General features: G+C 38.3%; 1 protein-coding gene and 1 long non-coding RNA gene across 8 annotated transcripts; one reads left to right on the forward strand and one right to left on the reverse strand.

Moving 5' to 3' along the window:
• Window positions 1-9,596: 9,596 nt before the first annotated feature.
• Window positions 9,597-14,073, reverse strand: LOC137091152 (uncharacterized). Of its 7 annotated transcripts, none has more exons than XR_010908028.1 (7): window positions 13,776-14,073; window positions 12,783-13,069; window positions 10,921-10,979; window positions 10,727-10,808; window positions 10,503-10,633; window positions 10,272-10,341; window positions 9,597-10,205 (listed from the first exon to the last, which is right to left on the reverse strand). It is a non-coding gene; the product is annotated as an uncharacterized lncRNA (long non-coding RNA). The 7 variants fall into 7 exon arrangements; XR_010908027.1 differs by having other exon boundaries at window positions 9,597-9,955; window positions 10,241-10,341; XR_010908024.1 differs by having other exon boundaries at window positions 9,597-10,341; window positions 12,783-13,023.
• On the forward strand, window positions 10,729-13,067 carry LOC137091151 (piggyBac transposable element-derived protein 4-like). Its single transcript, XM_067455326.1, has 2 exons — window positions 10,729-10,968; window positions 12,748-13,067. Exons 1-2 carry the CDS (start codon window positions 10,746-10,748, stop codon window positions 13,065-13,067), a joined length of 543 nt encoding a protein of 180 aa, XP_067311427.1. The 5' UTR covers window positions 10,729-10,745.
• Window positions 14,074-14,389: the final 316 nt, after the last annotated feature.

The raw sequence follows: 14,389 nt of genomic DNA on the forward strand, positions 1-14,389 counted from the left end.
TTACTCAGCTGACACAAACACCACGATCCATCACATCCCCAACCCATAGAGAGGAAGGACAAACAAAAGTGTCTCTCGCCTCTGTGGGGGGAACTTCTTTGCCAAGTTGAGACGGAATCCAATCACCAAACCAATGCTAACACTCAATGTGCAGGAGCTCTCACTTTGATGAATAATCCCTCTGAGTTGACATATGTATGAGGACACACACACACTCAATTTCAGCAGCTGTTCCAAGAGTTTTATTCTCGATGTAGTGAACTGAGGTAGTCCTGGTGAACATATGGACAGAGAGACACTGTGAGGAGATGATGAAGCTGTCTGTCTCCATTACACAACACAAAAACACACGCACAGACGGAGTGTTTCAGAGAGCTAAATCTCCAATTTGAATACTAGCATCGCCATACGTCCCGTTTTTGGGTGCCTGTTCTCGGATTGTGCACACAGCAACATAATATATATATATATATATATATATATATATATATATATATATATATATATATATATATATATATATATATATATATATATATATATATATATATCCCAAAATTCTAAACCCTAATCTAAAAAAATTAGCATATTTCATCCGACCAATAAAAGAAAAGTGTTTTTAATACAAAAAAAGTCAACCTTCAAATAATTATGTTCAGTTATGCACTCAATACTTGGTCGGGAATCCTTTTGCAGAAATGACTGCTTCAATGCGGCGTGGCATGGAGGCGATCAGCCTGTGGCACTGCTGAGGTGTTATGGAGGCCCAGGATGCTTCGATAGCGGCCTTAAGCTCATCCAGAGTGTTGGGTCTTGCGTCTCTCAACTTTCTTTTCACAATATCCCACAGATTCTCTATTGGGGTTTAGGGCAGGAGAGTTGGCAGGCCAATTGAGCACAGTAATACCATGGTGAGTAAAACATTTACTCATATATATTTATTTTTCCTTCCCACAGATGTGCCTGATACAGCAATTTGGGAACAGCCTATTCGTTCACAAATTTCTTTCTGTGTCTTACCCTCTTGCTTGAGGGTGTCAAAGATGACCTTCTGGACAGCAGTGAGGTCGGCAGTCTTACCCATGATTGCGATTTTGAGTAATGAACCAGGCTGGGAGTTTTTAAAAGCCTCAAGAATCTTTTGCAGGTGTTTAGAGTTAATTAGTTGACTCAGATGATTAGGTTAATAGCTCGTTTAGAGAACCTTTTCATGATATTCTTATTTTTTGAGATAGGAATTTTGGGTTTTCATGAGCTGTATGCCAAAATCATCAGTATTAAAAATAATAGACCAATAGACAGACAATAAAAGACCTGAAATATTTCAGTTGGTGTGCAATGAATTTAAAATATATGAAAGTTAAATTTTTATCATTACATTATGGAAAATAATGAACTTTATCACAATATGCAATTTTTTATATGTATACACACACACACAAGCATATATGTGAGAATATATACTATTATTTCTACTACAGGCTAGAATTGCTAGATGATCAGGTGAACATTTGAACTAAGTCCAGACAGAGTGTTCAGACATGAAGCAAATTATTCCAGAGAGCCATGTAATAAATATGGTTATTTTGCATTTTAATACATTTTCAAGTTACATGTCTGATGAAATACATGGGTCAGGAAAGAAATATTATAAATTCGCATTGATACAGCTTCCGGTTAATTCGTCACACTGGAAATGGAAGTTGCAAATTGAGTACACTGCATTGTGGGAGTCAGTATTTTATGCAGTGTGCTCTGTTTTATACTGCACACATTTGGACTAATATTGTAAGTCGCACATGATGTAGGTTATATTCCAAAAACATTTGCATACTGTGCACAGTGCTGTCCATTTATTGATCTAATGATATGGATTACTACTGAGAGCATCAAATCAGAGCTGTTCTACTGTATGCTAAATACAGCTAGAGTAAAAACACCTTAGATTATATACATGTAATCATTGTATTCATATTGTTATTATTTTTTTCATTATACATTCTACTCAAAATCCAAAATACTCCTTCAGGTGAGCACAGGTGGCCATTCTGGTGGATTGGCCATAAATTCCTCCCGGTATTAAATTAAGCAGCACCTTTCTGATTCATCCTTCCTCTCTCTATATCTTGATTAACAAGGCCACCATAATGATGCTCAGGTTGGCATTTATTGGGAACGGATGAGGAGTGATACTCTAAATTGAATCTTTTAAAAATTCCTCAGGCCTATTTCACATGACGCTGCCTCTGTAATGTGACCGTGATGATTAATCAGACGGAGCAGAGATGAGAGGCCGTGCCAGAGAGAGTGATGGATGGGACGGCCGGGCGAGCTTTAAATGGAGTAAGTTTTCCCTCCTGTTGCATGTACCTCATTTCCATATTTAACTCCACATCATCTGTGATTAGTGAAGAGGGATTTATGTGGAATGAGAGCGAGAAAAAAAGAGAGTAGGGATGAAAGAAAAGAGAAGAAAATATAAAGTAAATGACAAGGAAAGGGATAGGCGAATTGAGGGCGGTGAGGGAGGAAATAAGGTGTAAGGATGATGAAATGATGCAGAGAAGTTAAAAAGAAACCAGAGAGTGACAAACGTAACAAAACAGGGGTGGAGTCCACAGACAGATATGAAAGGACCCTGTAAGTGTGTGTTCGGGTGGGTCTGTTTGTGGGGAAGAAAAGAAAAAAGTGGGACATGAGAATGCAGAAGGGAATAATAGGTTAGGGAGGACAGGTAGATACAATGCTTCTTAAAAGAGACAAATAAGATCCCATCTCATTACGACTATAGATGACAATATCTAGAACACTTGCAACAATGCAACGCAAAATAGCCTGAGGAACTTCAACGGCTAAATTAAGGGGTGGATAGATGAATGAATGAGGGAATAAGATAATGCTAATAATAGGGTTTTTCTGTGAAATGGGTTTAAATGTGGTTAGTGGTGTTGAGAACAGTATAGGGACACTCTCAGGTTACAATGGCTTTTATGGTGATGGTGTGTATCTATATACTGTGTATAAAATATATATACACCGATCAGACATAACATGACAGTTAAAGTGAATAGCACTGATTATCTCTTCATCACGACACCTGTTGGGGGTGGGATATGAGGGCAGCTAGTGAACATTTTGTCCGGAAAGTTGATGTGTTAGAAGCAGGAAAAACGGGCAAACGTAAGGATTTGACAGAGTTTAACAAGGGCCAAAATGGGATGCTAGCATCTCCAAAACTGCAGCTCTTGTGGGTGTTCCTGGTCTGCAATGGTCAGTATTTATCAATAGTGGTCCAAGGAAGGAACAATAGTGAACCGTCGACATGGTCATGGGCGGCCAAGGTTCAGTGATACACATGGGGAGAGAAGGGTGGACGGTCTGGTCCGATCAAACTGATGTAAGCTCAAACTGCTTAAGAAGTTAATGCTGGTTCTGATAGAAAATTGTCAGAATGCACAATGCATCACAGTTTATCCCATGCTGACCGCCAAAAGTGGCAACAGTGGGGACGTGAGCAAGCACCAGAACGACCACGGAGCAATGGAAGAAATTGGTCTGATCTGATGTTTTCTTTTGCATCACGTGGATGGCTGGATGTGTGTGTGTCGCTTACATGGAGAACACATGGCACCATGAGAAGAAGGCAAGCCAGTGGAGGCTGTGATGCTTTGGGCAATGTTCTGCTGGGAAACCTTGGGTCCTGCCATCCATGTGGATGTAACTTTGACATGTACCACCTACCTAAGCATTGTTGCAGACCATGTACACCCTTTCTTGGAAATTGTATTCCCTGGTGGCTGTGGCCTCTTTCCGGAGGATAATGCATCCTGACACAAAACAAAAAAAGTTCAGGAATGGTTTGAGGAGCACAACGAGTTTAATATGTTGACTTGGCCTCCAAATTCCCCAGATCATCCCTTAGCATCTGTGTGTATATGAAAAGAGAACATTGTGGGTTCTTTATGGTTTTTTTATTTTATAATTATGATAAATTATATATTTTTAATAAGACACCTAAAATGTGTAATTTACTTAGTTATCCAAATATTATTACATGAAATATGAATTTACATCTTCTATCAAGTGTAGCGTCTGTTCTGGCAGGTCACATCAGTCAAGCTTGCATCAGGTGACTCTTTCCTTTTTCATATCTACCTATAGGTGCCTTTTATGGGTCTTGTGAGTGCAGTGTAACTGTCCTGAATGCCAATGGCCTTTCTATAGCCTTTCTCAGCCATCAGCTTTCATCAAAAATATCTTCATTTGTGTTCCGAAGATGAACGAAGGTGTTACGGGTGTCCAACGACATGAGGGTGAGAAATTAATGAAATCATTTTCATTTTCACTAACCATTAAAAGGGTTAGTTCACCCAAAAATAAAATTGATGTCATTAATGACCCTAATGACGTTGGACACCCGTAAGACCTACGTTCATCTTCAGACACAGTTTAAGATCTTTTAGATTTAGTCCGAGAGCGTATCTAAGCGTATCTATACACTATATGTATGCACTGCGTCCAGATAGGGAATAAAAACATAATCAAAGTAGTCCATATGTGACATCAGTTGGTTAATTAGAATCTCATGAAGTATTAAAAATACATTTTGGTCCAAAAATCACAAAAACTATAACTTTATTCAGCATTGTCTTGTCTTCCGGTTTTATTTTCAGTCCTCAAATAAAGTTAAAATTAAAACGGTTATGAATCAGCAGATTGATTCATGATTTGGATCGCGTGTCAAACCGCCAAACTGCTGAAATCACATTTTTGGGTGAACTAACCCTTAAATAATATCTGCAATACTTAATGTTGGTTCTGTTCCGTTTACCCTAAGGGGGGAGCAGAGTTCCTCTGCTCTCGCTGCTCTTATCCATGCTAGGCTGCACTGATAGACAGGAAGTTCTTGCCCAGAACAGAACCATACTGCTAATCCAAACTGTATGCTAATAGTCAATCAATCATCTTTGACGATAGTGGACCTCACAGAACTATTCAAATAAAATTGAAAGTATATGAATGCCAAACGTATTGTGACAGGGTTTATAATAATCTAGGACAGTTTTTGGTTAGTGAAAAGTTGTGAAATTTATGTAAATATATGGAGTTTTCTTTGCAGTTTTGGCTGTATTACTAGTAACTATAGATGCTGATGAAATTAAGTGAAAGTGATTCTTTAAGTGCTTCACACTTACCTCATTTTTTGTATCTAAGAGTGGTTTGCAGGATTTCAGTTAATTTGTCAATGCTTCAAAAACCCAGTGAGGCCTTCATTTATAATGGACCAAAAAGAGATCAGAGTCCACTTTTGAGCCCTGAAACAGAGTGAATTTAAAGTTAATTAGATACTTTCCCCATTCAAATCAGAGTTTGTTTCGAACTCTAAATATATACCTACACATCCCTACAAACCCACACCCAATTTTCAAGTAATGTTATATGATTGCAACAATGTCAAACAAGGCCGAATTTCACCTTGGCTGTTTGGAGACATTATTTCCATTTGCACACGCTGTGAAGAGGTGCAGCACAGATTCATTAGAAACTCAATGTTCTTTATTTCTCCACTTTATTCCCATCAGCAACCAAGAGAGACGCCACACGCTCACGCGCGCCCTCCTCGCGCATCTCCACGGCAACTCACAGCCAGGTTAAATCAGTTGTGAGTCTCACTGGGAGAACACACATTATCTAAAATAATTCCTTCCAACTAAAAAGCTTTTTTGTTTTACTGCGACAGGGACAGAATGGAAGGGAAGCGCTCCATTTGCAAGTATCAAATAATGGGAGCAAAATAAAGCTTGTCTTTTTTCATTTGTCTCCTCTGATGAACAGATAAATATGGTTTGGCCTCTGGAGTACCATCTCCATTTGGATGCTTCATGGCTTTCTCATGTTTGCATATTGACTTGTATGGACAAATTACAATCAACTTGGCCACAGCTTATCAGAGCTGGGTTGGTTAAAAGCATAGTGAGTTTGCCGGGAATTGTCAACCTGAAAGGAAGTAGGAAAGAGTATTCAGTGGGCTTGTCTAGAATATTCAAACACCTGGGCTGTCAAGCTTTCTCGTTAATGTTTGATGGTATTAAAAGATCGCTGCATGCCAAGTACATGTGTGTGGAGAACGAGACAGTGGGAATGTGATAAAACAGAGAGCAGAGGGAAAAGAGCCAGGGGGCGCCTTATGGGGTGTGTTAAAAAAGGAAGAAAACTCTGGTTTTACTTTGAAGTGTAATTGGCCACTTCTCTACAGATGCAACAACTGAGGGTCCCTTTGCTGTTCTGGAAGCCTGCAGAAGACTGAAGATCAAAGAAAATGTGATGGACATCCTCTCCAAGGAGATTGTGTGCGTGTGCGTGTGCGTGCGTGCGTGTGTGTGTGCGTGTGTGTATGTGTGTGTGTGTGTGTGTGTGTTGCATGGAAATATACAGTATCACCATAAAATATATGAAAATGTAGTGCTTTCGTGCTAATCTACAGATCAGAGAACATTACTACTTGGAAAAATGGATATGATGGACTTAAATGGATATGATGTGAACACATGCTAAATCATTTACAACGGTTATAAACCAATTTGGTTCATTAAAATAATAATAATAATTGATTGTTGTTTGCTGCTTTTATTTATAGGGACAGGGAAGAGATGACTAAATTATTTGGAGAACAGATGGGACCAAAATCAGGAAATGTCACAAGTTCAAACATTTGCAACCCATATGAGTGTCATGGCATTTGATTTTTTTCATGACTAATGAGATGATGACGAGACAACACCAATGTCACTAAATGATAATTCGGATATGCAATATTGTTGACAAAAAAAAAAGAAAAAGAAAAGAGAGACTAAAATACAGTTAAAAATAACCTGACCAAAAATCACTCATGTTTTTTGTAACAGACTGTTTTTTAAAAGCCGCTACAAGTGTTCATGCTTGCGGTTGCCAGATTTCAAGGATTTAAATCGCAGAGTTTTTCTGTTGAAAGAACACGTTTTCTATACCCTGTGTTTTACTTAGTCCTTGCAATTTGACTAAATAAAAACAGGACAAGGTTGACTAAATATGATCTAAACTAAAAAAGTACAATTAACTCAGGGCTAAATAATATTTATTATTATTTAGCCCTGTGTTAAATGTACTTTTTAGTTTAAAAAATGTACAAAATTAACATCGGTAATGGTCATCAACGGTCATCAGGCAATGACCCAGAAAAAAAAGAAGAAAAAAAATCAACCACATAAAAATGTGCTAAAACATTCTGCAGAATACTTTATCAATGCACAGAAGCCACCAAGAACACTCTATAAATGGCAAAATCACAGAGAAAACCTTAGCAACACCCTGGCAACCACTTAGAAATCATTTTAGTAATCACCCAAATAGCCGCATAGCAACATGCTAAAATACTCTGAACACCTCAGCAATGCCCAGCACCTACATAACAATTCATTAACACTCAGAGCACTATAAAGATGCCATGACAACACTGTCTGAAAATGCTGTGAACACCTCACCTTCATTTAGATAAACCTGATGTAGCTGCCTGATGCAAAGGACTTTCCCCTTTAATTGTTGTGATGGTATCATGCACCATATCATTTCCGGTTCTGTCTCCTCCTCTTCCTCTGTGCATTGTAATTAAATGGGAAAGGTACGTGTCATTTGCTTTCTGATAATCTTATTTAATCTTTTTTGTAATTATTGCTTGTCTATATCTTCACTTCAGTGTATGTGTATGTTATAATGTTAATCTTATTTTACTTATCTGTGTGTTTATTCTTGTCATTTTACCCTTTTTGAGTTTTTGTCTTCTGCTAAATGTGTGAAAATGAGAGCACATGGTGACAAAGGCACATCATATTTATTTTATAGAAAGCAAGGGCGATTCACTCATTAAGAGCCTGCATGTTCTTTTATATCAAGTTACGTTTCCTCTGTTGTATTGTCTTGTTTAATGTCATTTTGTTTACTCAATTTATGTTTCATGCTCATTTTTCAGCCCTTTTGCATGGTAATTGGGAGAGAAAACAAGAGCGATATGTGTTCTTTATCAGGGTTAAAAGATCCAGAGAAACTGCTGCCTGCTGTCCCGTGCCGTGTCTGTGTCCAAAAACGACACAATGCAGAATTAAGTTTTATAACTGGTGTCACTGACCATGCATCGCACTTGGCTTTGCGAGCCAACTGTTACATTAGCAACACCCTGGCAACCACTGAGAAACACCTTAACAATGCCCTAGAAAATGCCCCAAACACCAAAGCAACTGCATCGAATCAAATCCCCTTTATAAAATCCATAGTAATCACAAAGCAACATGCTAAAAAAAAAACTCAGAACACCTTAGCAGTGCCCAGCAGCCACCAAGACCACACTAGCAACCACATTACAAAATGACAAAAAATATTGACATTGGCAACCACAGAGAAAACATCTTAGCAACGCCTTGGCTATGTGCTAAATGCTTAATAGCTTAGCAACACATTGTGTCGAGCAGCAAGCAGCATTTTCTTTATCAACTTCTCCCACACCCACTGCTCATCTTCTTATAAGTCTGTGACTCATAACTTTTAACCCTTTGACACGTACGATCAAACCCGTATGATCATTCTGTGCTGGTCCCTGGTGCGTACGATCATACCGGTGCGATTAGAACGCTCAGTGATCAACTGCCGAATTCAAAATTTAAAATCTGTTTTAGCGCGCTGACTGGCGCTGAGCCAAAGACTGAGTGAATGAAAGACTGACTTAGCTCGGTGTCTTTTAATGTTTATTTTAGGTTTCATACACTTCAAATTATATTACACAACCACAAAAATATCAGCAAACACTAAATATAGTTTGTAACTGCATACTAATATATATAACAGCAAGATATCAGTGTTATAATTGGCCCGTGATAACATTACAGATCAAATAACAATCATTTTCTACCCTTTGACGTGAACGATCAGTCTAGGCTGTTCCCTTACGTAAAATCACATATATCAGGAGAAGTGGGTGATCTTGTGTTATAAATCCAGCTAGCTTTGCCTCCCTGGCACTGTTGTAAACACATAATCGCGGCACAAATGCCCATAACGTTAGCCCGCTATAACATTACATATCATTTAACACAATCATTTACTACCATTTGATGTATATGATCAGTCTAGAGCTGTTCCCTCATGTAATGTCACATATAATCAGGAGAAGTGGGTGATCTTGTGTCGCAAATCCAGCTGACTGCCTCCCTGGTACTGTTGTAAACACATGACGACGCCACACCCACAGCCCATGATAAATTACAGAGCAACTAACATACATATTTTTAATAAATATATAAACCATAAGGAGTTAGCTTGCATCCATTTAATTTAGTTAAGAAGTTTGAAAATATTTGATATAAAAATTATTAAATAAAACATTTGAACAGTCATGCATTGCAAGCATTTTTTCCAGCTGACAAGTTATGTCACTGTTGACGTCACTGTTACCTCACACTCGCGTTGGTACCCACTGCAGACACAACTTCAATACAATTTACCAGTTTTTAAATACTTCAGAGAAAATGGCAGACATTTTTTTCAAAAGAAGACAACTGACAAGTGAGGAAATGGAGGAGATTTTTTTTAATTCTGATGAGGAGAATTTTGACAGTGAGGCAGAGAGTGACAGTGATGAAGACCTTCCCCCGAACCTTGAAGCTCTTGACAACATCGAGGGTGAAGAGGAGACTTTTTCCACAACGCCAGAGCATATTTCACCATCAAATGACGCAGCTGAGGTAAGCTCGTCATCCTGGAAGGTAACCAACCTTTTTAATCCTCCTGGCCCAGGCACTTTTGAGGACCAACAGTGTGGAGTGCAAAATCCACCAGAATCCCCCAGTGAGGTAAATTGTTTTAAATTGTTCTTCACTGAAGAAGTTGTCGGAGAAATTGTGGAGGAAACGAACCGCTATGCCTCTGACTTGAAAGAAAAAGAAGTGAGGGGAAAAATGGTTAAATGGGTTCCAACAAATATCCCTGAAATGTATACATTTTTAGTGGCAGTTCTCCTTATGGGGGTGATTAAAAAGCCATCACTTCGGGATTACTGGAGCACAGACCCCATGCTCTTGACACCATTTTTCGGGTCTTTGTTTTCACAGGACCGATTCCTTCTGCTCCTCCGGTGTCTTCACTTTGCAAACAATGCAACAGCAGTTTTAAATGACCCTCTGAAAAAAATCAGAAATATTTTTACTGCTCTCACCTCCTCCTTTCGTCGCATTTTTGTGCCATACCGGGATCTGTGTGTTGATGAATCTCTGATGAAGTGGAAAGGCAGGCTGGCATTTCGTCAATATATTCCATCTAAACGGCACAGATTTGGGGTCAAGTTTTTTGTTTTGTGTGATGTGCTCACTGGTTATGTGCAGGACATGATCATTTACTCCGGATCTAACAGTGACATAAAACACCACCAAGGACTTGGGATTTCTGGGTCTGTTGTAATGACACTACTAGGACCTTACCTCAGAAAGGGTCATGTCCTTTATGTGGATAACTGGTACAGTAGTCCCACACTTTTCCAGCACCTCTTGTCTCTTGGCACTGGAGCTTGTGGGACTGTGCGTGCAAACCGTAAAGGGATGCCAACATTCACCTGTAGAATGACAAAGGGTGAGGTGGAATTCAAGGAAAATGGATCACAGTTGGCAGTCAAATGGCATGATAAGAGAGATGTCCATGTCCTTACCACTGTCCACCCAACTGGTATGGCAGCCACAGGGAAGCTGGATCACATCACTGGGCAAGCTAAGATGAAGCCAGTCTGTGTGCTGGAGTACAACAAAAAGATGGGAGCAGTTGACAAAGCGGACATGATGACTGGTTTTCTTGAATGCACCAGAAAGTCTACCAAGTGGTACAAAAAGATCTTCTTTCACCTACTTGACACAGTTTTACTGAACAGCCACATTGTCTACCGGCAAATTACTGGTAAGATATTTCTATAAATCAAAGAATATAAACAAGATAAAAAGTGATTACATTTTCAAATAATGTAAACAAAAGTGTTATAAAGGGTATGCATGGATATCACTTTCCTGTAGTAGTGGGGAGTTCGGATCATTTTACTGACTCGGATCTGTGGGTCTCGTTCAGCAAAATGAACAAATCTTTTTTCACCAAAATGACATGTTAAATAGCCCAACACATTTAGTACTTGTAAATGTTGATTACATTTTAAAACTAAATAAAAATAAACTATAGGGTACGCAACCAAAGCCAACTTTATAAGAAACTGAAATGTTTAATAATTGATTAGTTGTTGGGTCAGGCTATTGCAGACTAACTCTGTTAGTTCACCTCACCTCCTGATCCAAAACATTCTTTCTTTTGCAACTTCATATTTATCACGTGTGTTCTCTGCCTCTCGTGTCTTCGAACTCCTCGAGACGTTAGTTGTCGACTCGTGTCTGACCCTGATCAGATCTGGCTGGGGGCTGGGCCACCCGGACCGTGCGTGACACAGGTCCGGAAACAAAAATGATTAGTGCTTACGAGTCTTTCTGGTTTGAGTCTTTCATTCTTCCTTTTAGTCCCATAGAGTCTATGCTGTCAGTAACGGAAACAGAAAAGATTAGTTCTTTTGAGTCTCGAGTTTGAGTCGTTCGTTCTTTTGTCACGTGACTTGTCACCGTATTGAACACTAGTTCACAACCTTTTTAGTAACAAGCACATAGTTATTTTTTTATTTTATTTTTTATATAATTCTCAGTTAATATCAGACATATACAAATATAGGAAATATATTGACTATTCAAGTCTAACATCACAAATTCAATTAGACTCATTTTGAATCAACTGTGTGTGTGTGTGTGTGTGTGCGCGTGTGTGTGTGTGTGTGTAATATATATATATATATATATATATATATATATATATATATATATATATATTACACATACACACACACACACACACACACACAGCATGGGACTAACAGGAAGAACGTAAGACTCAAACCCGAGACTCAAAAGAACTAATCTTTTCTGCTTCCGTTACTGACAGCATAGACTCTATGGGACCAACAAGAAGTTAGCCTGTGAATGCTTTAAATAAATACAATATACTAAGGGTGTAATGGTAAACAAAACTGATGGTTTGGTATGCACCTTGGTTCTGAAGTCACGGTTCGGTACAGCAGGGGAGAGAAAACTAAATATAAAATAGATTTTTTTTTTTTTAAACAGTGGTTTACTGAACAGATTGTGTCAGTCCATAAATTAATTTAATTACGGTATAACTAAAATATTTTAATTCAATTATAACTAAATAAAGAATTAATTCAATTATAACAGTTTTTTTTTTAAATCTCTCTTCTAATGCAATTTTTATTGTTTGCTAATAAGTTATACCACACTCATTTGGAGAAGAGAAAACTTCAGAATAATGTCACAGAGTTCATTCATGAAGTTGTGTGAACAACGCACAGCATCCGTATATGTCCGCGCACATGCACTTTGGTCAGAGCTGCAATATTACGATTAAGGTATAAGATATAAGGTGTTTACATGCCTTTTTAATGCGATTAAAATTGGCATACGTGTGTTCATGCAATTATGAGAATCACATTTTAATCGAATTCACTCCAGCTGACAGTGAGGTCACGTGCATACCCTCTATAAAAAAATGTACAATAATAAACAGATCACACTGTCACATACTATTCTATCCTCTTCCTTACGCCCTATCAATTTGTTCAACTGTGAGTAGGAAAGGAAATCACCTCCCTGCAATTCAGGACGAACCTGATGAGAGGGCTGCTGGAGGAGTACAGCACATCGCGGTGTCCATCCAAAGGAGGGCGACCTGCCTTAGACACTCCTCTGCGCCTTACAGCCAGGCATTTTCTTTCGGAAGTCCCTCAGACCACTTCCCAGGGCAGCAGGACCAGGCGGCACTGCAAGGTCTGCCTCTCCAGCACACGCAAGAGCAAGCAGAGGCGCATGACCAAGCACATGTGTGTGCCGTGCAACACTCCCTTGTGTGCTGTCCCATGTTTTGAGGAGTACCACACACTGAAGAATTATTAATCCTGTAAAAAGTCAGAGTTTACTTATTTATTTATTAATTGTAATTATATTTGTTATTAGTAAGTATAAACATATGTATATAGTTTGTTTTAAAGATTGTTTTACCACAGTATATTTATTGTTTTGTTTATAATACTATTTTGATTGTTGTTCATTGTAATTATATTTATAATTTGTTTTGTAATTTTATTAGAAAGTGTATAATAGTCTAAACAAAAAAACATTTAGCTTAAATTGAGATTTAATAAAACATGAATGAAATGTGTACATTTTGCAATTTCTTTTTAACAAATGACATACGTTTGAATTATGCTAAACTTATAAAACACATTCTAACCAGAGAAAAGGTCATCATGTATGCATTTGACATCATGTAATCTGCAAGCTAATAGTAAGTGAGGCGTGACCATATAGCTTTTCTCTGCTTTGCTAGTGAAATATAAAACTCAGTAACAATATTAACACTAAAACATAAATAATATATTCATGTTACGTATCAAGTCAACTGAACCCTAATAACTTTACCGAATGCACGGGGAATATTTGCAATGTGCAAAACGACAAACATGACATTTGAACGTCCACATTATTGAGTAACTGTTCGTTTTACAAGATAATTTTTTAACATCTTTATTCATATTTATTGCATGTTTGTAAATAATTATATATGCTCCAAAATAGGAGGAAAAAAAACAAAAATATACTCACCATTTGTCAAGCGGATGTTGTGAGGGAGATGCAAAAAGCCGTGTGCACGCGAAATTCAAAGCAGTGGGGAAAAAATAGCAACAGAAACATGTCAACCATAGAGTGTACACGCTAACAAATAATGTGAAAGGTTTTGAATTAAAAAATAAAGCAAAACATTCATAGAGTGCTCACCTGCACGCGGTCATCCACCACAAGCGCCATTGTGACTGCGTCACTGCAAAACCTCACGTGTCAAGGTTGATGTGTGTTTCCATGGAAATTAGAACGCATGTCATTGCATAATAACGGTCGCAATAAAAAACTCACGCCAGGCTGCCAGTCTTATTTTTAAGAACGTACGTGCGAAAGGGTTAAGAGTGAGTGAGAGGGAGGGAGGGAAAGAGAGAGATTACATGTTGAGGGATAATTGGAGTCATACAGAGATACAGTGTTCATAATTACAGTGCTTACCTCAGTACAGTGGGTTGCACTCACTCTTTCTCAGTAATACAATAATAAAGATCAGAGGGGTGTTTTCACAGGCCAAAGCTCATCGTGCTTTATTAGACCTGCACTTGTAACCCAACTATATCTCATGACCACACAAGAATATTGCACTAAAGGGGCACAGA

Source organism: Pseudorasbora parva, chromosome 10, assembly GCF_024679245.1.
Source record: "Pseudorasbora parva isolate DD20220531a chromosome 10, ASM2467924v1, whole genome shotgun sequence".
Classification (NCBI taxonomy): domain Eukaryota; kingdom Metazoa; phylum Chordata; class Actinopteri; order Cypriniformes; family Gobionidae; genus Pseudorasbora; species Pseudorasbora parva.

Coding starts and splice junctions, on each gene's coding strand:
- LOC137091151 (XM_067455326.1), top strand. CDS start 10,746: ATGGCAGCCACAGGGAAGCTGGATCACATCACTGGGCAAGCTAAGATG. Junction 10,969..12,747: donor TGTCTACCGGCAAATTACTG/GTAAGATATTTC, acceptor AACTGTGAGTAG/GAAAGGAAATCACCTCCCTG.